This window comes from Dromiciops gliroides, chromosome 2 (assembly GCF_019393635.1).
Source record: "Dromiciops gliroides isolate mDroGli1 chromosome 2, mDroGli1.pri, whole genome shotgun sequence".
NCBI classification, from domain to species: Eukaryota; Metazoa; Chordata; class Mammalia; order Microbiotheria; family Microbiotheriidae; genus Dromiciops; species Dromiciops gliroides.
Window position 1 is genome coordinate 178,679,117 of NC_057862.1, and position 27,175 is coordinate 178,706,291.

The following is a 27,175-nucleotide window of genomic DNA, read 5'->3' on the forward strand; positions in this document are numbered from 1 at the left end:
CCTCACCCCTCAGTTTAACCCTAAAGATGTCATCATGGGGCAGCTAGGTGACAGTGAATAGACGTCTTTTTAAAATTAATTGCTTCATTGTTGATCGAGTTTGGGAGTCAATTTTCAGTTACTGTTTTTATTCTTTAAGGTATTCCATCTTACAAGCATTTATTGAACCATCTACTCTATGTGCCAGGCACTGTTAGCTCTTGGGCATAAAAATATAAATATGAAATAATCCCTTCATTCAAGGAGTTTACCTTTTTAATGGTCTTGCATTAGAACACCTTTGTGTCCCATTCAATTTGATGACATTTTTGTGAACCATTTCCTTAGCCCTCAATTTTTGTTAACAATATTAAAAATCAGTCCAAGTTTATGATGTCATTGACAAGATTTAGTGGATTATGTTTCCAGGATACCTTTTTGGAATGCCATCTTATATTTTACCATAGAAAATTGAAGGGCTGTTTGAGGAGGAAAGTGAGAAAACCTGTTGGTTCTATATTTGTAATCTCCTGATAAAAGACCTTACTCCATTTCCATGGCCTCGTTTCAATTTCTTTTTGTGTAGGAGAGTAGTTATGAGTTCTTATTGGTGGCTTTATTTAAGAAACCTCCTTCCCCTACCCTGGATAGCAGACTAGTAAATCTACCTGGGCTTGCATGAGGGTTTTTTTTTTTTTTTGGTTTCTTTGTTTGTTTTTGTAGGGCAGTGAGGGTTAAGTGACTTGCCCAGGGTCACACAGCTAGTAAGTGTCAAGTGTCTGAGGCTGGATTTGAACTCAGGTCCTCCTGAATCCAGGGCGGGTGCTTTATCCACTGCACCATGCTGTCCCCAGGGTGTTTTTTTTTTTAATGTAGATACTAGATCTTATTTCTCTTATATATATAAAGTATTTGATAGAGGACTCTTTTTTCTTGTTATCCCCTTTAATGCTTACATTTAATTAAAATTTTTAGCACAACATTGGAGATTGACTCTAAATCAGCAACAAAAAATAGATATTTACAATATTTCTCCGGGAAACAAAAAAACACAACCAAACCCTTTAAACATAGTGACTTTAGGAGTTTTATTTATGGAGCATTTATTTTTAATCACCAAGTGATTTTATATTTTTATATATCTCATTTTCTTTTCCTTTGTGGTTTTCACCCCCATGCTCAGAAACCTAGAGGCAGGAGGCCATGAGCCTCACCCTGCTGTCTCTGGAGCTGTGGACTTTCTTGGTGGGGGGGTGTCTAGGAGCAGATTGCAAGTGCTGCCATTGAAGCCACTTTTTTTCATTCCCCGGCCCCAGTGCAGGAACTCAAGAACTGCTACCACCAGCAGGGCAGGGAGTGACCCCATCCCCTCTAAAAGCCATTGGGCCCTCCCTTCTCCAAAACGGAAGCAAAACTCAGCAGGGGGAACCTGGGTCCATCCACCATGGCTTCTGTGCTCCCATTTCTGCTGACCAACTTCTGTGCCCGGGAAAAATGCTTCCATTTTTCCAAGCTGAAAATGAAAAATCCCCAATGGGCCTGGAAATTTCTCTTCAGGTTAAAATGTCCCAAAGTCAGAGGCACTCTCCCAGCACAATCACTGCTTCGAAGGGGTCTCTCCCTCCCCTTTTACAAAAAAGGCAAAAAGCAAACAGTAAGTCTTCTTTTCAGTATTTTCTAGAGGAGCAACCAAAAAAGGCAGGAAGCTTCCAATTATAGGTCATTCGCAATAATAATCTTAATAATAAAGGTTTTTGCTCAATACCCAGGGTTCTTTACAGAGAAGTTCCCCTACTGAGGCACTCTGGAATTAAGTCCCTGAAGTTCCCCTCTGTGTTGGCCCAGGATGGGGGGCTGGGTTGGGGGTTGATAGAGAACTCTTGACAATCATATTTGACTTAGTGGTTATCAAAAAGGATGTTTTGTTTTGGTGGGGCAGTGAGGGTTAAGTAACTTGCCTAGGGTCACACAGATAAGTAAGTATGTCAAGTATCTGAAACCAGATTTGAACTCGGGTCCTCCTGAATCCAGGGCCGATGTTTGATCCACTGCACCACCTAGATGCCCTGGTTCTCCTTTTTTGTATTTTAGCTGATAGTCCTCATGAGTTTGTATGGGTATCAGTGGCAATTGCCATTTTACCCAAGTAGTTGATCTTCTATTTTTGCACATATTTATGAAATTTATATTAATATGCAAGATTGAATTAAAGCTAAATTAGAATGGAGAATGTTTGAATAAGAAAGTTTAGAGGGGAGGGGGTAGAGCTTATGAGGCTATTTTAAACAGTGCTATTAGGATCATGATGGCATCAGAATTGCTTAAAATTTGTTGGAGCAGCCTTAACCTGCAAAATTGAGTGTATTGTATACATAGCAGTAATTTTCTTGGGTTTTGTAGAGAATCTATTGAACAATTTGACCTTTTTTATCACTTCATTTTTATTTTTTTGTAATGGAGAACAGGAGTATGTTTATTTTATTTATCAAATCTTTTTTAAACATTACTGAGCTATTAGAAATATTGAAGGATCATAGAAATCAGATACTTTCCTGGTTTTTGAGGTTTTTTGGCACATCTAAATTAAGAACTTGTTTGTAAAACTGCTCTGCATAGAGCTGGATTCATTATTAAGGATCTAAAGTTGCTTAGTTAAGAAATTGGAAGGGCTTGAACATTCATAAATGTAATGGAGTCTAAATAAAAATTCCCTCATCTACCCACAGTACAGGCTCCAGTATATTTATAGACTTGAGTTTCCAAAATTGTACAAAAGCAGCAGCTAACATGTATCTATGGACATTAGTAGTGTGGGTTAATTAACTGAATGAATTTGACTCTTCTTAAAGGAAATTTAGTTTAAAGGAATTAGTATATTCTTAGTTTTGATTTTCCTTTAATTTATGCAGTGTTCAGCTAGCTAGTTTATCATCATCATCATCAAATATTTATCAAGTTGTCCCATGTATGTACTAGGTGATTTTTAGATAGGTTACAAAATAGTCAATGAAGTTTGCAAAGAATTGACTTTGATGTGGACATGCTGATTATTACATAAAGTATCTATAGTATGATATACAGCTAATTGTATATAAATAGAAATAGGTATTAATAAATGAACAAATGCTACCTTTAGAATAGCTTTCCAGGTGTATTATGGGTATTCATCCCTGGAGGGAAAGTTGGGATTTCTTAAGGTAGTGCTGAGAGTTTCTGTATTTAAAAAAGCAGCATATATACTAGGATAGAACTATTTGAAACTATAAAGAATGAGTTAGGTTAGCATTGGTTGGTCAAAGGAAGCACAAAGAAAAATGGATAGTTTAAGGAGTACAGACAAGTTGCTAATTTACTTAAACTTAGGGAAACTGAGACTAGTTTGAGAACTTTAAAATAGAGAAAGAAGCTTGGTTAGACCTAGTGCCCAAGAGCCAAGAAGGAAATGTGAAGAGAACATTTTTGGGGGGTGGGCATAGTGGTAGGTAGACTGCTGATGAGATTTCAATATTGGAATGATCAGGGCCTGTGTACTAAATTTGATGAATGTTCCTGATCTATTTATTGCTATCAGAATACTGGGTTAGGAGTAAAAAATATCAAATCCTTTGGGATAGAAAAGATTATTTTAGTGTTTTGTTTTTTTATTTTAAAACTGTTCATCTGAATAATTATTCTTCTTCCTGATTTGATAGCTTGTGGCTGTTTGACCCTTGCCATCAAACACCATGGCCAGCAATGTCACCAACAAGACTGATCCCCGTTCCATGAACTCCCGTGTCTTCATTGGGAATCTCAACACTCTGGTTGTTAAGAAGACTGATGTTGAGGCCATCTTCTCAAAGTATGGCAAGATCGTGGGCTGCTCTGTTCATAAGGGTTTTGCCTTTGTTCAGTATGTTAATGAACGAAATGCCCGTGCTGCTGTGGCAGGAGAGGATGGTAGAATGATTGCTGGCCAGGTACTAGGTAAGTTTGGAGTTGATCTTGGAATTTTTTCATGCCTATAATCATTCTCACTAGTGCAAGTCAGTGACAACTATAATGTGTAATAATAGTATGGAATACATCATGAATTTTTCTAATCCTGCAAGATCTATGGGTAGGTCAATAGAGGGAGGAAGGAAAAGATTACTCTGAAATTTAAAAAATGTATAGTATGTCAAGTAGCAAAGTAATCTCATTAGTTTTACTTTGTATATAGTATATCGTAAGCCCAGTAAAGAAAAGAATGGGCCAGGATATTTCTTGTATTTTGTTCAGTTTGCTCAAATTTCATAATATATAGACTATCAGAAAGCTTAAAATTGCACAAAATAGAACCCTTTGTCTGCTCTTTTGTTTGGAGAATGAATCCCAGTGATGGGCTCTATTTTTCCTCCCACTTAATAGTATTTTATTTATTAAAATTACAAGTAAAGCTAGTTTTTAGTATTCATTTTTGTAAGATTTTGAGTTCCAGATTTTTCTCCCTTTTCTCCCTGAGAATCTGATATAGGTTATATAGGTAGAATCATGTTAAACATTTCCACATTAGAAGAATCAGAACTAAAGTTTCACTTTCATTTTTTCTTTCTTGTGGTTTTTCCCTTTTGTTCTGATTTTTCTTTCACAATGATCTGCATTGAAACACCATCCTTTTTTTTTTTCCGGGTGTGAAGAGCATTTTTCATCATGAATTTTTTGGAATTGTCTTGGATCATTGTATTGCTGAGAAGAGCTAAGTTTACCACAGTTGATCATAACACGATGTTGATGAGCTCTATATTTTTTAGATTACTAAATTACCAAGAATGGATGGCTAAATGCTGCTGTTAAGACCCAGTATGGATGGTATTGTTGAAAAGTGGTATTATTCAAAGTGATAGAGATATATAGTGTAGGCTGTCTTAAACAGTAGCAACTGAGCATTGTGATTTACAGGTATAGAGTTTCCATCAACATTAGAGTTTACTTCCCTCAGTATAATAACTTAGGGACTTAGATCAAGGAGGTTATTTAAAGTCGATCTTATAGTCTTTGCCTTGGCCTCAGAAGATGGACAGCAACTAATTCAGCAATTAATATCCTTTCCATAATATCTATCCATAGATAATGTTTTTTTTAATCCCCTTGATAGAGTTGTCATTCAGATTTATGGTTCTTTGCAGATATTAATCTGGCCGCAGAGCCAAAAGTGAACCGAGGAAAAGCAGGTGTGAAGCGTTCTGCAGCGGAGATGTACGGGTCAGTACCAGAACACCCTTCTCCGTCCCCTCTACTCAGGTCCGGAACTTTATTATTTATAAATGCATTGCGTCCATCCATGGGCATTTTCTTCTCTATCTGTTTTCTGAAAGTGGGAGGGCTAAATGAAGTTTAATGCTTATTCTATGTACCGATTGGCTTGAATGTATTTTAGAATGTTTTTCTAAGCCTCCTTTCTTATTTTACTCCCAAGAATTATGATTCCTTCAATCTTTTTCCTTTAGTATTTTAGTGTATGTGGTATAAATGGAAGTTAGTAATAGGGTAATATTTTAGGTTTTCAGGAAATAACTTTAGAAATTGGGAAGGAGTATTTTTAATGTAGAAGGGGATAAGTACTAGTGAAAGTATTTCATTATGACTCTTTGGACCCAATTTGTTATCTGAAACACTACACTTGTGGTGTATAACTGAAATTAATATTTTTATTAAGTTTTTCTCTATCTAGATAAGGTATGTTTTGTAGCCCAGGGTGCTGAGGAACTCATTTGGAGGCAAGGAATTTTTGTTTAAGGGATTGATTGTGTGAATGATTTGGGAGTGTGTTGAGCCATTGCTGTCTTTTGGCCTTATCTTCCAGTCTGCTGTTGTGAAATTGTGGTAACAGTTCCACACTTACAGTCTTTTTTGGGATTTGTTTTTCAGCTCTTCCTTTGATCTGGATTATGATTTTCAACGAGATTATTATGACAGGTATGGGTTTTATTCTCCTTCTGAAATAAGAATCAAATCTTTAGGTTAATCTGCCTCTGAGATTCTAAAACAAAACATTTTAAAGTCATTGCCTAAAGTATGTTGTAAAGTGTGAAACAAGCCACAGCAGTTAGCTTAATCATTTCCATAGTGCTTTCTTCTAGTAATTCTTTGTGTTCACTTGTAAATTAAGTTAATAATTATCTTTATTATACCAACTAAGTTAAGGTAAGGAAGCTATTACTCCAGTTACGTAGCTAGTGGTAAAAGTGAGAGTAGAATATGTATTAGTACCCTATTCCTTCAGCACTCCCCCCCAATAAAAAAAGGCACTTAATTGTGTGCTTGGTAAGCACCATTGACCTGAAATAGCGCCTTACTTGAAGAAGGAACACTAACTTCTCTGTGCCTCAGGCAACGTCCTAGAACTAGTTGTTTCAATAGTTTATTTGTGCAAGAAGTTACTACCCAATTAGTAGATTAACTTCTTTGCTTTAGAAGTGAAAGTTAATGGATTATAAATAATCATTCTTGCAAATAAGTGTCTTATTTATATTTCATAACAAAGTTTGCTTTCCCAGCTTGAAATCTAGTAGTTACAGATCAAGTTCATGATTAGCACCTTTTTTTGATTTTAAAAAAGTAGCATTATCAGTCCAGGATTCTAGAAACTTGGTCTATAAACTTTTTGGATTGTTTAGTCTTTGGAGTTTTATTCCTTAAAAGTTTTATTCCTTAGCACCCTCCATATTTCTATGTCTTACCTTAGGGATTGGTATTAGACTTGCTCTTTCATTTATATTGGAGATTCCTGGTAAGAAAACTGCCTCTTTTCTACAACTTAGAACATTAGAGTTGCCTAGAGCAGGGGTGTCAAATTCAAGTAGAAATGTATTCTTGGGGCTGCAGTATTGACATGGAACTTAGTAAATTAAACATTTCCTAATTACATTTTAATCTCATTGAGCCAGAGTTTTTTAGTCTGGCCTAGAGTACTGAAGTGTTGTCGGGCAAGTATATATCAGAGGTAGTACAGGATCTGGCCCAGAACCCATTAAGCCATACTTTCCCATGCATTTATTTTCTTAGTTGCAATCTTTTTTCCATTACTTTTTCACTGAATGTATTTCTTTTTCTTAAATTTTTATTGACATACTTTGCTTTGTCACCAGGGATTTTTCTAATATCCCCCTTCTCCCCATTGAAGAAGGGGAGGTCCTTCAAAAGCTGCCTATGGAGAGTTCTCCTTCTGACCTCAGTAGCATATGTAACTTCAGGGTGGGCCAGGTGTGGCCCCTCCCAAATGAGTCAGCTAAAACTCCAGTAATTTTTACCACAAAAAATTTTTACAAGACAGAGAGGAAGAAGAAAACTCCCTAGCAAAGTGATCAATATTAATGCAGAATTTCAAATTGCTTTCTAGAATGGTTGCAACGAGTCCACTAGTGTGTACAACCCTCTGACATTGACATTGTATAATAAATTGAAAATAGATACATGACCTCAGTATTAAAGATCATACTATAATAATTCATAGTTATAGGTTTGATTGAGAATTATAAAAGATAAAATTATAAAGAGAAAATAGTTAATTTTGATTACATGAAACAAGTTTTTTGCACAAAATAGTATATAGCATTGGAAGGGAAGCACTTGACTGATAGAAATGTTTTGTCATATCTTAAGTATTTGATATCCAAGATAAATATTTAACAAATTAGACCACATAAGAATAAAAGTTCCAAAATATTAACAACCCTTTCTTTGGATTCTTTCATGAATCCAAATTACATATAAAAGAAATGAAAATCAGAACAAGCTAACTAATCTTAATTTCTTATGGAATTTAGAAAACTGATATTTAAACCAATTAACCAGTAATCTTATAACCAAATAATGGTCTCAAAGGATAATAATTGACCTCTAAGTCCTTTCCATTTCTACCCTAGTGATTCTTTGATTTTATTATCACTTTATTGGGTTTCATAATTTATAGTTTATTCATAAAGAAGTTTTCAGGTTTTTATATTTAAGCTGGAATACTTTCATCTCTGTAGAGAAAACATTAATTTTTTTTCCAAAACTAAGAGTGTTGGTTTCATACTAACCTAGAAAAATAAAAGAACATCCAGTTTATCTTATTTTCCACCTTAAAATATAGGAGGAGATTGCTTTTTGCTGTTTTTCTCATTGATAAGATAGGAACTGATTTTTTGATCTACAGTTATTTTGTTTTATTTTTTTGGTGAGGCAATTGGGGTTAAGTGACTTGCCCAGGGTCATACAGTGTCAAATGTCTGAGGCCGAATTTGAATTCAGGTCCTCCTGACTCCAGTGCCAGTGCTCTATCCACTGTGCCACCTAGCTGCCCCTTACTGTTATTTTGTAATAAAGAAGTTGGAACTAACAGGATTTATATTCCATAATGTGTGTGGTAGTGAAATTAGAATAGGGAACTCAGACTCAAAATATATTACTCCTTCTTCCTTTATTGCTTAGTCAACTTTTTTAAAAGGTTTGAGGTACTAGTGTTAACATATAAAAGGTGGTAAATTATGGTAAATTGAACCCTAACTGCTCTGCTTCCTGAACATTGGTTATCCTGAGGTCACTGGGTATAAGTTCAAAACCGAATTTTATTATTTCACCTAAGTAATCACTTTGAAATGCCTAGCATAAACCAGCATCTCTTTTTTTTTTAAGTGAGGCAATGGTTAAGTGTCTGAGGCCAGATTTGAACTCGGGTACTCCTGATTTCCAGGACTGGTGCTCTATCCACTGCACCACCTAGCTGCCCCCCAGCATCTCTTTTTATAGTGGGAGAATAATCCTGAAAACAAAAACAAAACATCCCTCATACCCTAAGTATGTGTTGTCATGGAAGTACTGTCATTCAGAACTATTGGATTTTTTTTCCCTCCACAAACGTATTTTATTATTTTCCAGTTACATGTAGAGATAGTTTTCAACATTTGTTTTTATAAGATTTCTAGTTTCAAATTTTTCTCCCTCCCTTCCCCCCCTCCCCAAAGACAGCAAGCAATCTGATATAGGTTATATATGTAAAATCGCATTAAACATATTTCAGATATTGCGTTTTTAAAGTCCTCTGACCTGGTATTTTCTTGCTGTGTATCTTACTGTATGAGGATGCCGTTACTGAGACAGAAAAGTAGATCTTATTTTTAACTGGAGGTATTTGATTTCTACTCAGGTAAAGTGATGACATTAAAAAGAAAATGTTTTCTACCATTCCCCCCTCCTCCCCCCCAGTCTCCTCCAGCAGATTTCTCCCTTCTGCTAGGTATGTCCATTTAGAGTAGGTCATATTATCAATTAGAATATTTTTTGGTTAGTCTAGATTTGAGATCTCTTTAAGTATCATTTCTCTCCCCCCTCCCCCTTTTACCTTATTGTGGTAATTGTATAAATTATTTGTCCTTGTTTCCTATAATTTTTAATACCTGTTTTTGATAGTTCCATGACATGTATATACCTTATAAATAATGCCTACCACCTTACATCAAGCTATTAGTAGTTTGGTGACTTGCTCCTCTGGATAGTCATGTGAAACTGGTTTAGGTCATCCATCTCAGTCACACTGAGACTACACTGCCAACTTCATGCTATCTAGCCCTCCTCTTTTTTTTTCTTAGCAGTTACCAAACATAACAATTTATTATTATGAGGGTTAAGTGACTTGCCCAGCGTCACACAGCTAGTAAGTGTCAAGTGTTTGAGGCCGGATTTGAATCCAGGGCTGGTGCTCTATCCACTGCGCCACCTAGCTGCCCCAAACATACCAATTTTAAAAAATTGCTTTAGAAGAAAAACTAAAATAGTGAACATTATATTAAGAACATTTAAAGTTGATAATAGTTAACATTTATGATTTTAAAATTTGCAAAAAATTTATATACATTGTCTCATTTGGTCCTTAGAACAACTCTGAGGTATAGGCACTCAGAGGTATTATTTCCATTTGGCAGATAAGGGAACTGAGGAAGAGAAAATTAAAATGACATGCCTGTTTTGAATTGGGTAGTGTTTGAAGTGGGAATTTGAACTTCAGGTGTTTCTTCTGACCTGAGTGTAGCACTAATACCAGTACATCATGATATTTTTGCTTTCCATTGCTGAGGCAGTATCAGCTGTTGAGTGACACATTTATAGACATTTGCTGGTGTGGTTCATCTTATTTGTTGATTAGTCTTCTGCTTCTCAAAAAAAAAGGGCAGTCCACTGGTTCCTTAGAATAGTATAATTAACCCATTTACTTAGAAGGATGTATGGGGGGAAAAGAAAGATGTAGGGGGGTGGGGGGAGATGGACTTGTTGGAAAGTCACCTTTGTTCTTTTTATTAAAGGATAAAAGACTATAGAATGATTTTTGAATAGTAGTAAAAAGCAATTTTTCTCTGCCCATCCTATTGTACTACAATTTTGGCTACAAGAAAATTCAGGTAGTTTAGTAGCCAATTAAATATTGCCTAATTTAATTCCCAGTGTTAAACTGATAGAAGTGTTCCCAATTTGAGTGAAGAATTAAGTAGAATCCTTAAGTAACACTCAGGACATGTGTGAGAGGGCAATACTGCATAATCCTACAAAAACAATAAATACTGGTTTGTTGATTGCAACAAGTGGGAAGGATTCCCTATTTTGAAATTAGTTTAAAGAATTAAAAGAAACATCTAGTTGACAATAAGATACTTTTCACCTGTTGCTTTCTGCTTAAAAAGGGGATGCCTAAATTCATTCTTATGAGCAAAAAGCTTTATAACAGAATTGTGAAGATAAGGAATCTATATGCATTGTTATAGAATTAAGTGTCAGGAGATCTAGCTTTTAGTTCTGTCTTTTGTAGCTTTGGCTAAGTCAATTCAATTTCTCTTCATCTGTGAAGGGGGGTGAGGGGGTGGGGGTTGGATTGGATCTGTAGATCTTAAATCTTTTAAGTTTTGAGAGCTCTTTATGGTCTGAGGATTCCGCCCCTGCCCCCGCATAAAAAAGCTTTTAAAAAGGTGGATTATATGTGTCATTGTTTATTATATTATTATTGTATATATAATTACAATAAATATATTATTATGAAAGTAGTTTTGTCCTAATGGATCCCCTGAAGGGGTTTTGGGTTTTGCCCATCTCCCTACCTCCAGCTATCCCTGGACCATGCCCTTTGAGAACTGCTAGACTTGATGATCTATATATATATGTATAGATTCCTTCTCTCTCTACCTTTGTGTCCTACTTCACATTCAGTATATCTGAAACATTTGCTATAAAATGTCTCCTCTTTCTGAATTCTCTTGCTTATGAGGCATCACCATTCATCCTATTTATACCATCTTTTTATTCTTCAAGACTTTTACCTTATCTAATCAAGTCTAGTTTATAAGCCTTTTATAACATTCTTCCCCCTTTTTCTTTGTTACCCTGAAGTTACCATCTACTCTGCATCCATCTTGTGTATACATGTGTACACACAAACAGCTCTACTGAAAATAAAAATTAATTAATTAAAATTATTTTATTATTTATTATTATATTATATATTATATTATATATTATTATTTATTATATTATTTTCCAGTTACATGTAAAGAATAGTTTTCAGCATTTGTTTACATAAGATTTCCAATTTCAAATTTTTTCTCCCTCCCCCAGACAGCAGGTAATCTGATATAGGTTATATTTTATATACACACACACACACACATACATATCTATCCATATCTATGTACATACACATACATAACAACATTAAACATATTTCTGTATCAGTCATGTATATATAAGAGAAGAATTAGAGCAATAAGGAAAAAACTTAAAATAGAAAAACAACAGCACCAAAACTAAAAGAAATATTATGGTTCAATCAGCATCCATATTCCATAGTTCTTTTTTTAAAAATTTTATTTCTGGATTTGTGGAGAGCCTTTTCCATCATGAGTCCCCTAGAACTTTCTTGTACCATTGTATCAGTGATAAGAATCCAGTCTATCACAGTTGATCAACACATAATGTTGATGATATTCTGTACAGTGTTCTTCTGGTTCTGCTCATCTCACTCATCATCAGTTCATGCAAGTCCTTCCAGGCTTCTCTGAACTTCTCCTCATCCTTTCTCGCAGCACAAAAGAATTCCATTACATTCATATACCACAACTTGTTCAGCCATTCCCCAAATGATGGGCAACCCCTCTTGATCTGGAGTTGCATTGATCTGGTTAAAGAAAATGACTACATAAGAACCTTATTATCTTTGTGACCCTCTGTGCAATCTGCTTATCTTCTAAACTTCAGGTTTGTTTTTCTAAAATGGAGAATATATAATATGCAGTTGTTTGAGGATTAAATGAGATAAAGCACCTCGGTTTTGGGGGGTTTTTTGGGCAGGGCATTGAGGGTTAAGTGACTTGCCCAGGGTCACACAGCTAGTAAGTGTCAAGTGTCTGAGTCCAGATTTGAACTCAGGTCCTCTTGAATCCAGAACCTGTTTGCAGAATACTTGATCCCTATCATGACATTTTCCATTTAAGAGATGAGATGAAAGATATGGAAGCCATCTTTTAATGCAAGGTATAATATGAAAGTACATTAAAATGTACTGAGTGCTTTGGTAGTTCAGAAAAAAGAAATCACTTCAGCTGTGGGTATATCAGAAGCCACATGCAGGAAGTGGTAATTGAACTAGAATGTGGTCAAGATTATGTTAATCTTTTGAGAAGGGAGTATTTTATAAAGTATAACTAAACTTTGCAATACTTTGAATAGTCTTATCATCCTTGAGGGTGAGGAAAGCCAAACATTTCAAGGAGGCTTTGGAATTGGTCTTTGAATTTTTTTTTATTTCATTCTCTGTGAATATTTGTAGCTTTACCCAGTGTAGTTGAGAATTTACCACCTGTGAAGAACTGCTGTTCCAATAAGTGAAATCAGGATAAGGTAATCACAGAATCTGTTGTTTGTCCTACGTTCTTGAAGAGTACCATGACATTAGGGTGATGTCATGACTTGGAGTGAATTGGATTTGAGGGAGAGCTGTGCAGTCACCTGCCTCACTCTCTCCAGAGCCATCTGGGTCCAGTGGCAGGATATATATATATATATCAGAACGACTGAAAATGGCCCCAGATGTTTAAGGCAATTGGGGTTAAGAGACTTGCCTAAGGGCATACAGCTAGTAAGTGTCTGAGGTGAGACTTGAATTCAGGTTCTGCCAGTGCTCTATCCACTGTTCCACCTAGCTGCTCCAATTACAGAATCTAGATGGAGTTAAAACGGACTCTGGGGATAGCTAGCCTATTGCCTTCATTTTATAGATGAAGAAATAGGATCAGAGAGAATTAGAGTGAGTAGCTTACTCTATCATCAGGGAACAAAGAGCAGAGGCAGGATTTAAAATTCCGGTTTTTATATGTCAGTGTCATGAATCACTCTATATCCATTGTATCACATGACTTGGCATTTAAGGAAGGGGGAGACTTCTTTTTTCAAGTTAATGTTAAGAAAATTATTGAAGATGAAAATCCTAGAAGCACTTTTTTCAATAGAATCAACCATTTGTGAACAATCAAAATTTTATACCTGCTTATCTAGGAGCAATAAGACTTTTTGTTTGTTTGTTTTTCCACTTTGATACATGTGATTCATGTCCTGTCATAAGTAGTCCATGAAGAATCCACCAAGCAAGCTAGAGGTTATTTTTTTCTGCGTCTTTTTGTATTTTTGTATTTTCTGAGTGTCAATGGAAAATTTTAGATCGACTGTACCATAATTGTTTGATTTGTGATAGCCTTGTCTTTTCCCAGTCATAGGTTTTCTTATAGTTTATATATTTTATTATTTAAAAAAAAATTTTTTTTTGTGGGGCAGTGAGGTTTAAGTGACTTGCCCAGGGTCTGAGGCCGGATTTGTACTCAGGTCCTCCTGAATCCAGGGCTAGTGCTTTATCCACTATGCCACCTAGCTGCCCCCTGAAGTCAAATCATCTTGAGAGCTTGAGTTGTTACTGATTGATACCTGCATATGTTAATGGAGCAGTATTGGTTTAAAAAAGATAATACATGGTAGAGAGCAATTCAGAGTGACTTGAATCACTTTTTATTATCTTAAACAATACAGCATCTGTCCCCAACTCACTAGCTGGATTGTCCATTCAACTGTGTTATAAAATAGACATTGGACAATTTTTTATCCTTGTCTTTACTCATGTGGTTTGCTAGTCTCTTGTATTGAATAGGCATAGCTCTGATTGAGGTAATTTGGACCTCAGTGGATCCAGAAACAACATTTGGAGAATCATACTTTCTATAGGGTATTTATCTTCTCGATCCTGAGCCAGACATCTTCATGAAACTAGTATACACATTTGCTCTAGAATATCTCCTTAGTGCCGATTAAAACTTTGCCAGAAAATATTTTGTTCGTAGCAGACATCCTGTTTGAAAATCCATAAGGTTATTTTGCTTTTAATGAAGAAATTTATGATCTTATTTGTTATACCATAGTCAGTTCTTCCATTAATTAACTATACCAGATGTTCTATTCTGTGAAGAAATATATTTAAAAATTTTCCCATTCCTTTTTAATAATTTTATCAGGTAAGCTTTTGAGACACATGAAGCTTATTTTATATGTGCATTGAGAATTGCTGTGCATTGATTTTTAAAAAGTCACCTTTCAGGGCAGCTAGGTGGCACAGTGGATAGAGCACCAGCCCTGGATTCAGGAGTACCTGAGTTCAAATCCGGCCTTGGACACTTGACACTTACTAGCTGTGTGACTCTGGGCAAGTCACTTAACCCCAATTGCCTCACTAAAAAAATAAATAAATAGATAAAATAAAAAAAGTCACCTTTCAAGTCAATTGTGTAAGTTTTTATTTATTAAACTCTTACTATGTGCCAGACTTTATTCTAAGTGGTGGGGATATTGTTTCTGACCTGGCAGTATACATTAAATTGGGGAATACATAAATAATATACACAAAAAATATAGCAAGGTTAGCTGAAATGTTATTTCAGAGAGGAAAGTTCTAGAATCTGTGGAGACATGTTGGAAAAGCTTCATTTGGAAGGTAGTGCTTGAGCTGTGTCTTGGTGGAAGTCAGGGTTTCTTAACATTGGTGCTTAGTAAGAAAGCATTCTAGGCATGAAAGACAAACCATTGAATGTCAAGGCATGAAGATGGAAGGTATTGTCATATGGGGATCATAAGTCGGATGGCTATCAATATTGTAGAATTGGTTGGAGAAGAGGGCAAAAGGACTAGGAAAGTAAAAAAGTGTTTCTGAAGATCTCTAAGTTCCAACAAGTTATTTGATTTTAGTGGTGATGGAAACCACTGGGTTTTATTATAAGTGGGGTATGGTTTGTGGTGACATGATCCAACTTAAAGCTTTAGGAAATTCATTTTTTGCAGGAATACTTTTAATACTCCTATATGGAAACTGATGAGGCCTGTGTTGGTGGCTGTGGGAATGGATATGTTAGTGCAGGTAGAAGGGATGAGGAATTTTTCCTTTTTTATTTAAAAGACATTTGCAAGTCCCCTCCCATTCTAATCCCAGTTTTCTTTGTTTAAAAAAAATTCTTTTAAAGCAAGTACCTTCATAAAACATTGGCTTCTTGAAGACATCAGGGAATTCTTTTATGTCCCTCAATTCACATAATTTTTAGCAACAGAAATTTTAAGATTGATCTCAGAATTCTAACTGGTCTGGTTCCAGAGTTTATGTATGTTAAGCTATTTTTTTCTTATTAGTATTAACGTTAATAAAGATTGTATTTTTTGTGGGGTTCACATAGAAATGGCCCTTATGATCTGGTGTCACATTGTCAGATTTTGTTATTTGCACTTTGAAAATATAGATCATCTTTTCTGTACTAGAACAGCCACCAGTTCAGACCCTCATCACCTCTTGCCTTGAAAACAAGAGCAAGAAATATCAATGTCACACTTGGTAGAAAAGCATTATTTAAAATGGAATAGCATAGTTTTGTACATATTACCGTAGCCTTCTAATTGGTTTTCTTGCCTAAAGATTGCCCTCATTCCAATCTCCCATTTAGCTGTTAAGGTGATTTTCATGAACCATAGTCTTCTTTTTTTTTTTTTTTTTTTGGTGGGGCAATGGGGGGGGGTTAAGTGACTTGCCCAGGGTCGCACAGCTAGTAAGTGTCAAGTGTCTGAGGCCGGATTTGAACTCAGGTACTCCTGAATCCAGGGCCGCTGCTTTATCCACTGTGCCACCCAGCCGCCCCGGAACCATAGTCTTCTAATCAACTTCCTTTTGTTTCTACAATAAGATATGAACTCTTCATATCTCTTTGCCTTGGCAGTGTTTGTTCTTTGTACCTGGAGTGATCTTTTCCCCACCTCTATCTGCTTCTCTGGCTTCCTTTAAAACTCAGTTCAAATCTCACTTTCTACAGCAGCCTCTTCCTTTTTTCTGGATACTCTTGGTGCCACAGCCAACCCCCCCCCCCCAAGTTGCTAATGCCTCTTGTTTCAAATTTACTTTAATCTACTCTGGATCTGGTATGTGCCCTCCTATTAGCTCCTGGTTTTGGGGGTTGGGTTGGACTGCCTTTCTTTGTGTTCCCAGTGTTTGTGAGTGTGTGAATGTGTTTGTATATATATGTAGGGTAAAGGCTTATTAATAAATGACTTGGCTGATTGGTATACTTGGCATTTTTGCTATTTCCTTGGGCATTTGTTGATACTTGAAATCTTTTTCGTGTGGCTTAGTGATTTAAATATTTGGGATGGTGACATTTAAAATGCCCATATATTTTTATGAATTAGTGTGATGTCCTGGCATTCTGGGCCATCAGTATGAACTATGGTAATGACTTCTTCAGGATAATTTGAAGTCTGTAGTGTGGGGATTTGTCTGACAGTTGATGTAATATATAAATGGTGATGTGTGATGTTTAGATAGCATGTTGTCATCTCTTGCTAGGTATTTTATAGGTGCTAAACTATTCTTGTAGTGTTGTTATATAGCTTTCACCATTTTCCTTAAACCTAATTTATATTGCTCACTGAGTCTGGGCTTGTTACTGTTACACTCCCTTCTTTATCAGCATATTGCTGGCTAAATTCTACCTACTGTAGAAGTACTTTTTTGCCCGTGAGATTTTGGTATTTCTCTTTTCCCAGTAACTCAGTAGACATGAAATAGTTCTATTCTTTAGTTTTTATGTTTATTTTATTTGGGGTATTTGCAAATTGAATATACTGTTCCCCCCTTTTAAAAACTGTCCCCCCATTTACTAGCTTGGTTTTCCACACTGAATGCCTTTGCTTTTTGGAATATTTTAATCTATTTCCTTTCCTTTCAAGTGAGTTTAAAATAGTTTTGTTACAGAATTTATTTTACATTGGAACTGTCTAATTTAGTTACCATGTATCTTTGAGTTTGAGGTGCAGGGTTTTTTTCCCCTGGAGACAATTGGGAATCTTGATTCATGCTTTATTTTCTGTATTCAGAAGTTCTAGGTAGTTAAATTGCTTGATTTTGTGACATTTGCTGAATGTTTTGGCTTTGAAAGCTATATCTGATTTTTGTCTCTTTATTGTGTAAATTCCATTTCTGTTTTGAACTATTCTGGAATTTCTGATTCCATGCTTTCTTGAGATTTCACAAGATTCTTTGTGTTCCATTAGGAGGTGGTTCCTTTTCTTTTATTATATAGGTTCTTAGGGGACAAGACCACCCCATCTGGGATTTCCCCACGTGACTGGGCAAAAATTAGTCTCTGATGGAGTGTTCAGGCATTCTCTGTAATAAGAGGGGAAAATAAGTTTATGGGAAGAGGTGCTGTGAGAACTTTAAGAATTAATCTACAGTAATTTTTCTAAAGTTTATACCTTGAAGGTACTGTCATTTTTGTTTGGGCATACGTTATATGCTGCTGTGTTGTTTTACCTTTTCTGGGGGGTTTACTTATTGGAAAAGTGAAATTAAATTCAGTCAGTGGTGAACCCCTGTGAAATTTTTTTCTTTTTTTTAGTGAGGCAATTGGGGTTAAGTGACTTGCCAGGGGTCACACAGCTAGTAAGTGTTAAGCAGATTTGAACTCAGTACTCCTGACTCCAGGGCCTGTGCTCTGTCTGCTGCGCCCCCCCCCCCCCCGGGGGGGGATTTTTGGCAGGTAGTTAGTTACCTTAACCTCCTCCTTCCTCCTCTTCCTCCTTTTCCTCCTCCTTCTTCCTCTTCCTCCTCCTCCCCCCCTTCTCCCTTCTTCATGTGTGTGTAGGGCAGTTGCTGTTAAGTGACTTGCCCAGGGTCACACAGCTAGTAAGTGTCAAGTGTCTGAGGCTGGATTTGAACTCAGGTCCTCCTGACTCCAGGGCCATACCATAACATTCTTTTTTTTTTTTTTTTTAAGTGAGGCAATTGGGGTTAAGTGACTTGCCCAGGGTTACACAGATAGTTAAGTATTAAGTGTCTGAGGTCGGATTTGAACTCAGGTACTCCTGACTCCAGGGCCGGTGCTCTATCTACTGCGCCATCTAGCTGCCCCACCATAACATTCTTAAGGCACGTGAAATTCTTGTTCGACCTAATTCTCCCTGGCAGTCATCTATTCTATTGATCAACATAATATTGATGATACTGTGTACAATGTTCTTCTGATTCTGCTCATTTCACTCATCACGCAAGTCCTTCTTGGTTTCGTTGAACTCCTGCTCATTGTTTCTTATAGCACAATAGAATTCCATTACATTCATATACCACAACTTGTTCAGCCATTCCCCAATTAATGGGCATCCCCTCAATTTCCAATTCCTTGCCACCACAAAAGAGCAGCTATAAATATTTTTGTGTGTGGGTCCTTTTCCCCTTTTTTATGATCTCTTTGGGAAAAAGATCGAAAAGTGGTATTGCTGGGTCAAAGGGTATGCATAGCTTTATATCCCTTTGGGCAGAATTGCTCCCCAGAATGGTTGGATCAGTTCACAGCTCCACCAACAATGCATTATTCTTCCAATTTTTCCACAGCTTCTCTAACATTTATTATTTTCTTTTTTTGTCATATTAGCCAATCTGATAGGTGTCAGGTGGTACCTCAGAGGTGTTTTAATTTGCGTTTCTCTAATCCATAGTGATTTAGAGCATTTTTTCCTATGGCAATAGCTAGCTTTGATTTCTTCATCAGGAAACTGCCTGTTCATATCCTTTGACCATTTCTCAATTGGGGAATGACTTGGATTCTTATAAATTTGATTTAGTTCTCTATATATTTTAGAAATGAGGCCTTTATCAGAAGTACTGGCCATAAAAGTTGCTTCCCAGCTTTCTGCCTCTCTTTTGGATTCATTGCTTCTATTGGTACAAAACCTTTTTAATTTAATTTAATAAAATCATCCATTTTTCATTTCATAATACTCTCTATCACGTTTGGTCATAAACTGTTCTCCTTTCCAAAGATCTGAAAGGTAAACTATTCCTTTCTCTCTAATTTACCTATGGTATCACCTCTTATGTCTAAATCATGTATCCATTTTGACCTTATTTTAGTATAAGGTGTAAGATGTTGGTCCATGCCTAATTTCTGCCATACTATCTTCCAGTTTTCCCAGCAGTTTTTGTCAAATACTGAGTTCCTATCCTAGAAACTGGAGTCTTTGGGTTTATCAAACACAGCATTACTAATGTCATTTACTACTGTGTCTCCTGTGTTTAGCCTATTCCATTGATTCTCCACTCTATTTCTTAGCCAGTACCAAATAGTTTTGATGACTGCCGCTTTATAGTAGAGCTTCAGATTTGGTACAGCTAACCCACTTTCCTGTGCATTTTTTTTCCCATTATTTCCCTTGATATTAGTTTTTTTTTTTTAAGTGAGGCAATTGGGGTTAAGTGACTTGCCCAGGGTCACACAGCCAGTAAGTGTTAAGTGTCTGAGGCCGGATTTGAACTCAGGTACTCCTGACTCCAGGGCCGGTGCTCTATCCTCCCTTGATATTCTTGACCTTTTGTTTTTCCAGATGAGTTTTGTTATTATTTTTTCTAGCTCTATAAAACACATTTGCTTTTGCATTTCCTACTGTGAACCTCACCTTTTAACAGAAGTCCAGAGGATGGTTTAACAAGATGAAAACAAACATTTCAAAACTGTTTTTTTCAAAATAATGATTTATTTACTAAAAGTCTTTGACAAGGTACTTGACATTATGCTAAAAACCCAAAAAGTGTAGCTTAGAATGATCTTTTAAATATTATAAAAAGTACCTAAAACCAAAAATAAAAAGTATGCAGTGGGGATGCACTATAAATTTTCCTAATGAGTATAGGAATAAAGAAAGCAAGGATGCCCTTCTTCCCCACTATTTCATAGAGTTTTAGAAAGATTACCAATAGTAATAAGAGGAAGAGATAAACGATTAGGTAAAGAAGAGATAAAATAGTCCCTACTTACTGTATCCTTGTATTGCTAAGGATATTTAAGTCATTCACAGTTCTTTGTCAAACAGTATTGCTTTCACTGCGCACAATGTTCTCTTGATTCTGCTCACTTGACTCTACATAAGTTCATACAAGTCTTTCCAGGCCTTTCTGAAATCATCCTGCTTGCCATTTCTTATAGCACAATAATACTCCATCACCATCATATATCACAATTTGTTTATCCATTCTCCAGTTCATGGGCATTCCTTTGGTTTACAATTCTTCTTAGCCACCATAAAAAGAGCTACTATAAATATTGTTTACAACAAGGTCTTTCTTAAGAGCATTTCTCTTTAACAAGAGTTATAGGCAAATCCTACTTTCAATAATTTCAAAATGGATAAAATACTTAGGAATCCTTTTACCAAAGCACATAAGAACCATGTATATATTCAATTACAAAGTGCTTTGTAAAGAAATACAAACAAAGATCAGTTCTCAAGTATTAACTACCTTCTTGTGTTGGAGTACACAATGAGTGAAGCAGTACCTACTTATAAGGAGTTTACATTCTAATGAGGGAGACAAATGCATATAAAATCTATAGCAAATTAAAGATATAAACACAAAGTAGTTAACTATAAGTTTGGGTAAGAGTATTCGAAGTTGGGAAGCTATGAGGCAGAGGTAGGGACGGTGTGCATTTAAAAAGGGAACAAAAGAGTTAAGCAATAGAAACTAAAAAAAACAAGGTAAGCAAAAAAAAAACTTTTGAAAGTACACAACAGTGTGTACTACTCCAATGAAATGAGGTACATTTTCTTAATTTGGTTTTTATAGCTAAACAACAGTTTTGCTTTAATGGTTTTTTTCTGTTTATAATTAGTAAATAGAACAGTGTATTGTTTTTTCAGTTTGTTTACTCTGTACCAGTTCATCTTTTTTTCCCTCTTTCCCTAAATTTAATCAACCACCGTTTCAGAACTTAAAATGTTCCAGTTACAGTTTTGGGCAGAGTAATATTTGTGGGGTTTTTGTGGGTTTTTTTTTTTTTTTGGTGAGGCAATTGGGGTTTTGTGACTTGCCCAGGGTCACACAGCTAGCAAGTGTCAAGTGTCTGAGGCTGGATTTGAACTCAGAGGTACTCCTGATTCCAGGGCCGGTGCTCTATCCACTGCACCACCTAGCTGCCCCCAGAGCAATATTTCTTTACATTTGTGTGTCAGGTGTTTTTTTTTTTTTTTTTTAATTCCCCCAGTTGATGGGTACTTTATTTCCTGCTCTTTTGTACCAAAAATACTGTTTTGGTATGTTTGAAACTTCTGTCTTTGATTTCTCTGGTTATATATGCCTAGTAGAGGAATCTTTTAGCTTAAAGGGTATGGAAATTACACATACTTGGTCAAGTCTTTTCTCTAGCTCCATCTTTTTTTTCTATTTTATTTGGCATTTTTAAAAAATTCTTGGTTTTTTTTTTGTCTTCCTGCTTTTATATCCCATACATTTGTAACTATTCTTCTATCTAGCAACCTGTTCCTTATAGTAAAATAGTAAACGTGAAAGAAAAAAATAGGTATTGAAAACTTAAACCAATATATCAATTCCCTGCAGCCATATGATTTCCCATATCCATATCCCCACTTTTGAAAAAAAGTGGTAGTGGTACATTTTCTTATCTTTCTTAGTTAATTAAAATTGCCATTTTTATTTCTTCATAAATGTGGTAGTTCCATTATTGAAATAGATAGAATACACAGTATTTTTGGTTGTTGCCCTCTTTTTATTTCAGCTTATTTCCATCTATTTGACTCTGTGTGTGTGTGTGGTTTGTGATACAGTGCTTTTCATCAGTGTTTTATAGATGAATTTATATTTTAAACCAGTATTCCCTTTAGGTGTCTTTTTTTGTCTGAGATGATTCATAATTAGCTTCAGTTTTATATCAATGAAATCTATCTATGAAATAGCTTGTTTCTATCGAAAAATTGGAACACTAAGGCATTCTTGGTGGAATTGTGAACTGATTCAACCATTCTGGAAAGGAATTTGAAACTGCCCAAAGGGCTATGGACTCTGTGTACCCTTTGAACCCAGGTAAAATACCATTACTAGGTCTGTATCCTAAAGAGATCATAAAAAAGGGAAAAGGACCCACACGAACAGAAATATTTATAGTAGCTCTCTTTGTGGTGGCAAAGAATTGGAAATTGAGGGGAAGCCCATCAATTGGGGAATGGCTGAACAAGTTGTGGAATATGAATGTAATGGAATCTATTATTGTGCTATAAGAAATGATAAGCACGCAGATTTCAAAAAAAAACCTGGAAGGGGCAGCTAGGTGGCTCAGTGGATAGATAGAACACTGGCCCTGGAGTCAGGAATACTTGAGTGCAAATCCGGTGTCAGACATTTAACCGGAAAAGACTTAAGTAGATTGATGCTGAGTGAAGTGAGCAGAACCAAGGGAATATTATACACAGTAACAGGAATGCTGTGTGATGATCAGCTAGTAATAAACTTAGCTCTTCTCAGCAGTACAGTGATCCATGACAAAGGACTCGTGATGGAAAATGCTTCCACATCCAAAAAAAAGAACTGTGGATTCTTAACGCAGATTGAATCATACTGTTTCTACTTTTTTTGTTTTTACTTTTTTGAAGATTTTCTCTTTGTTCTGATTCTTTCACAATATGACCAATGCAGAAATATGAAGGAAAAAAATAGCTCGAGTCAATGGGTTTTGTTTTGTTTTGGTTTTTTGGCAGGGCAGTGAGGGTTAAGTGACTAGCCCAGCTAGTAAGTGTCAAGTGTCTGAGGCTGGATTTGAACTCATTCTGACTCCAGGGCTGGTGCTCCATCCACTGCGCACCACTTCCTTGCCCATCCAGTCACTGATGTCAGCAGCTTATTGGGTTATATTGTAGTACATTTATATATGTTTTCCAGTCTTTGAGCCTTTTGAATTTGATGTTGATTTTGACCTTTGCTGTAGGCAATTTGGTTACTGAGGTAACTGATTTTTAAATTAATTACATATTCATAATCAATTCTTCTCACAATTTGGTTTGCCATATCTTACCAAAATCTTTCATAATTATAATTTTCCTTTTTTTTCCATTCTCTAACTCATATACTGAGTTTTGCCATCTGTGATACTTTAGAGAAAAGGGCAAGCCATCAAAGAGTAAAGAATATTAGAAATAACAAGTTATCAAGCATGCATCCTGATATGTCAATTATGTCTTTTGGTTAATTGTAAGTGAAAGTGTAGGTAAATGCATAAAAATCACCTGTTATTAATAATTCATCAAAAGTGGTAAGGGCAGTATTAAATCACCATTTTGTGCAGCAGAATAATACAAGTAATAATACTCTGTTTAATAAGGGGAAGGGAAATGAGCATTTATATGGTGTCTGTTTTGTGCTGGGTGTTGTACCAAGTGATTTTTATAATTTGCAATTGTTTCTGAATGCAAAGTTACATATTTACAAATTATATAATGTAATACATACAAATTGATAAACTGCTGTGTTTTAGTGGCCATTTTATATTACCTCATGAAATCATTGCTACCTAAAGGACAAGGCTGTTCTCTAAAGTAAGGACAGCTATATTAATTTTGCTGTTGGTAATCTTTTCAATAAAATATTTAGGAAAATGATTAAGATTAAATATTGGCTATAATAAAAGGATAATTTTAGAAAATAAAGTTTTAGCCAGTTTAGATTTGCACTCACACCTTGTTATAAATTGTGTTTGCACCAGCTAATAAGACATGGAAATTTCTTTTTCATTCTCATTTTTTTGCGGCGCTTGGAGAACATGAAAGAAATTTGTCTTCTGGTAGCCCCAGAAACCATGGATGAGATAAAATGAATTTATTGTTTTATATAGGTTAGGTATTATTTTCTTCTGTTGCTTTTTTATATAAAGATTTATCATATCATTTATTATATTATCATTTGTTTCTTATAGGATGTACAGCTACCCAGCACGTGTACCACCTCCTCCTCCTATTGCTCGTGCTGTGGTGCCCTCAAAACGCCAACGTGTGTCAGGAAACACTTCCCGCAGAGGCAAAAGTGGCTTTAATTCTAAAAGTGGACAGAGGGGCTCTTCATCCAAATCTGGCAAATGTATGTTATTATAATTGAAGCTAACTATACTTCATTAATTTCAATGTTTTAAGGATCTAGAGCTTTGTTAGAAGTAGATAGGAATATTAGGGGTTGAGTATCAGTTTGCAAGTAAGTGACAAAAACAGTAATTTTGGTGTCCTACTTTCTCGTGCCCTCCTCATTCATTAAACTGTTTCAGGGTAGATTCAACCAGGTGGAATAATAAAACTAATCCTACCATAGTCTGCTCCTTGGGAAGTTACAGTTTAATTTTTTAAAAAAGTTCATATACAGGAAAAAACATAAATGAAAGGTGTTTTTTTTTACATGCGTTGGGAAGAAGTGTTTTTGGTTTTGTTTTTATCCTTTTGAAGGTCCTGCAGGTAATAGTTTTTTGGGAATTAAGTAGAAAGGAATGAGTCTTTAAAATAGAATGAGGGGGCAGCTAGGTGGTGCAGTGGATAAAGCACCGGCCCTGGATTCAGGAGGACCTGAGTTCAAATTCCGCCTCAGGCACTTGACACTTATTAGCTGTGTGACCCTGGGCAAGTCACTTAACCCCCACTGCCCCACAAAAACAAACAAACAAAAAATGAGAGTGATAGAGTACTATTAACAGATATTAGAAAGTATACACTGCCTAAAGAATCCAACTGGTTTCCACAAGTTTATTGATTCCAGCTCAAGCTTTGCCTAATGATGGTCTGGTGTCTAGTTTTAGAGTTCTGTGGGGATGCTTGTGCTTTCTTTGTTGAATCTAACCTAGTGGTTTGTTGTTTGGGGTTATAGTGAAAGGTGATGATCTTCAGACAATTAAGAAGGAGTTGACCCAGATAAAACAGAAAGTGGATTCTTTATTGGAGAGCCTGGAAAAAATTGAGAAAGAACAAAGCAAACAAACAGGTAAATGGTGTTCTATCTCAGATGTTGTTGGGTACTGTTACATCACAAGGTAGTTGAAAGTATATGCTGAAGTAGTGGGATATGAACTGTGAAATTGGGAAGGGAATTTTTGTGGGAGGATTTAGACTCGTGCTGCAGTTGTATGATCATTAGCTGGGGATTGTCTACATCCTGTGGACCATTACTTGCCCCCTAGACAGACTTGTCCTTCTCATCCCCAGTAAGAGATGAAGAATGATAAGTCAGAAGAGGAGCAGAGCAGCAGCTCCCTGAAGAAAGATGAGACTAATGTGAAGATGGAGTCTGAGGGGGGTGCAGATGACTCTGCTGAGGAGGGGGACCTACTGGATGATGACGATAATGAAGATCGGGGGGATGACCAGGTGAAAACTGTGGGGAAGGAAAGAAAGATACGGGTGGAAGGGGGGGGACTAGGGACACCTGTAATGCTTCTAACTCTGTCCTTTTGTCTCTTTTGTAGCTGGAGTTGATCAAGGATGATGAAAAAGAAGCTGAAGAAGGAGAGGATGACAGAGACATGCGCCAATGGCGAGGACGACTCTTAAGCACATTTTGGGGTTTTAGAAATCTCCCATTGTTTCTTGTACCTAGGGCGCTTGTCTTTGATCAAACTTCTCATCAAGATTCTCTCCCTTAGTATCTTCCAGCACATGTTCAACTGTTGTACCCAACTTTATCCTTCCCATGTTCATTAATTCTGCCCAGCGCCTAGTCATTCCTTTTCCCACTTCAATTCTCCTAGTAGTTATATTAAGTCTCCTGTAATTTTACTCTTTTAATTTTGATACCTCTTTATGACTTAACAATAAAAAGGATTGTATGGTTTTTATCAGCTGTCTCCAAAGGAATCTCTTGTTATGCAGGGAGTAAGCACAGTTCTCTGTTCAATCCAAACATGAGACTGGTAGCTACTTCCAAAAGTGAAAAGGCAATCTCATTTAATTCAGTTCCTTGTACCTGAGAACTTTTGAGTGTCTTCTCTTCTATCTAGGATTACAATGTGGGGCTACAAAAATGTAACAAATCTTTTTGTTTTGTTTGTTTTTTGTTTTGTGAATGACAGTTGTCAGTAGAAATGCATAAAGAGGTACATTCAGAAGAGGAATTAGTGTGTGCTTATATATTTTTTTTAAACAGACTTTGTTTTCTAAAGTTGATATTGTGGGTTATTCATGTGAAACAGCCTGATGTTTGGAACTTTTTTCTCAAAATAAAAAAAATGTATTAAACCAGGAATTTGAAGAGGAAAAAATGACCCCAACCCCTGGTTTTTCTTTTTTAACAATGCTTTTCATTGTTTTGTAATTGTTTGCTTATTGAATGTCCATGATTTAAAGAAGTATTTTTATTAGAAGTTAGTACTTAAAGATTTATCATTTAGGTCCTACCCTCCAATTATCTTTTAAATTTTGTTTTACAAGGCTGCATTTGTAGTAGGTAGCTTTTGCTCACAATTGGTTGTTCTTTGTAGAGTAAATTTAGGGAATTCATATGCCACCTCATTGAAATTTCTTGTTTCTGTAGGTCCTTTTTCAGATGGTATCTGCATATTACTTACTTAGTTACATATTGGGCTTCACTTTTAGACTGGCGATAAATTTCATACCATTTAGTAAATAACCAAAGACAGATGTGTGTTGGGGCAGGACATTAAAATTTTGAATAAAATTACATATTATAAAGGAGAAGGCGAGACACCATTAAGCTTACTAAGGATTATGAGCCATTCATAATTTTCTTTAGGGAGGGAAATACCTCCACAATATAAGGAGTGGTTAAGACTGTGATTGTTAGAGGACTAAAAAATAAATG

At 35.9% G+C, this 27,175-nt stretch overlaps 1 protein-coding gene across 1 annotated transcript in view; it reads left to right on the top strand.

The window, feature by feature from the left end:
- HNRNPC (heterogeneous nuclear ribonucleoprotein C) overlaps positions 1-26,482 on the top strand; it is a 50,238-nt gene extending 23,756 nt beyond the window's left edge. The window contains 8 exon segments of the mRNA XM_043983061.1: positions 3,672-3,945; positions 5,127-5,202; positions 5,869-5,916; positions 24,297-24,457; positions 25,229-25,342; positions 25,568-25,725; positions 25,824-25,883; positions 25,885-26,482. Of these exon segments, the coding sequence (XP_043838996.1) occupies positions 3,705-3,945; positions 5,127-5,202; positions 5,869-5,916; positions 24,297-24,457; positions 25,229-25,342; positions 25,568-25,725; positions 25,824-25,883; positions 25,885-25,908 (882 nt within the window). The 5' untranslated portion in view covers positions 3,672-3,704 and the 3' untranslated portion in view covers positions 25,909-26,482.
- The last annotated feature ends 693 nt before the right edge of the window (positions 26,483-27,175 follow it).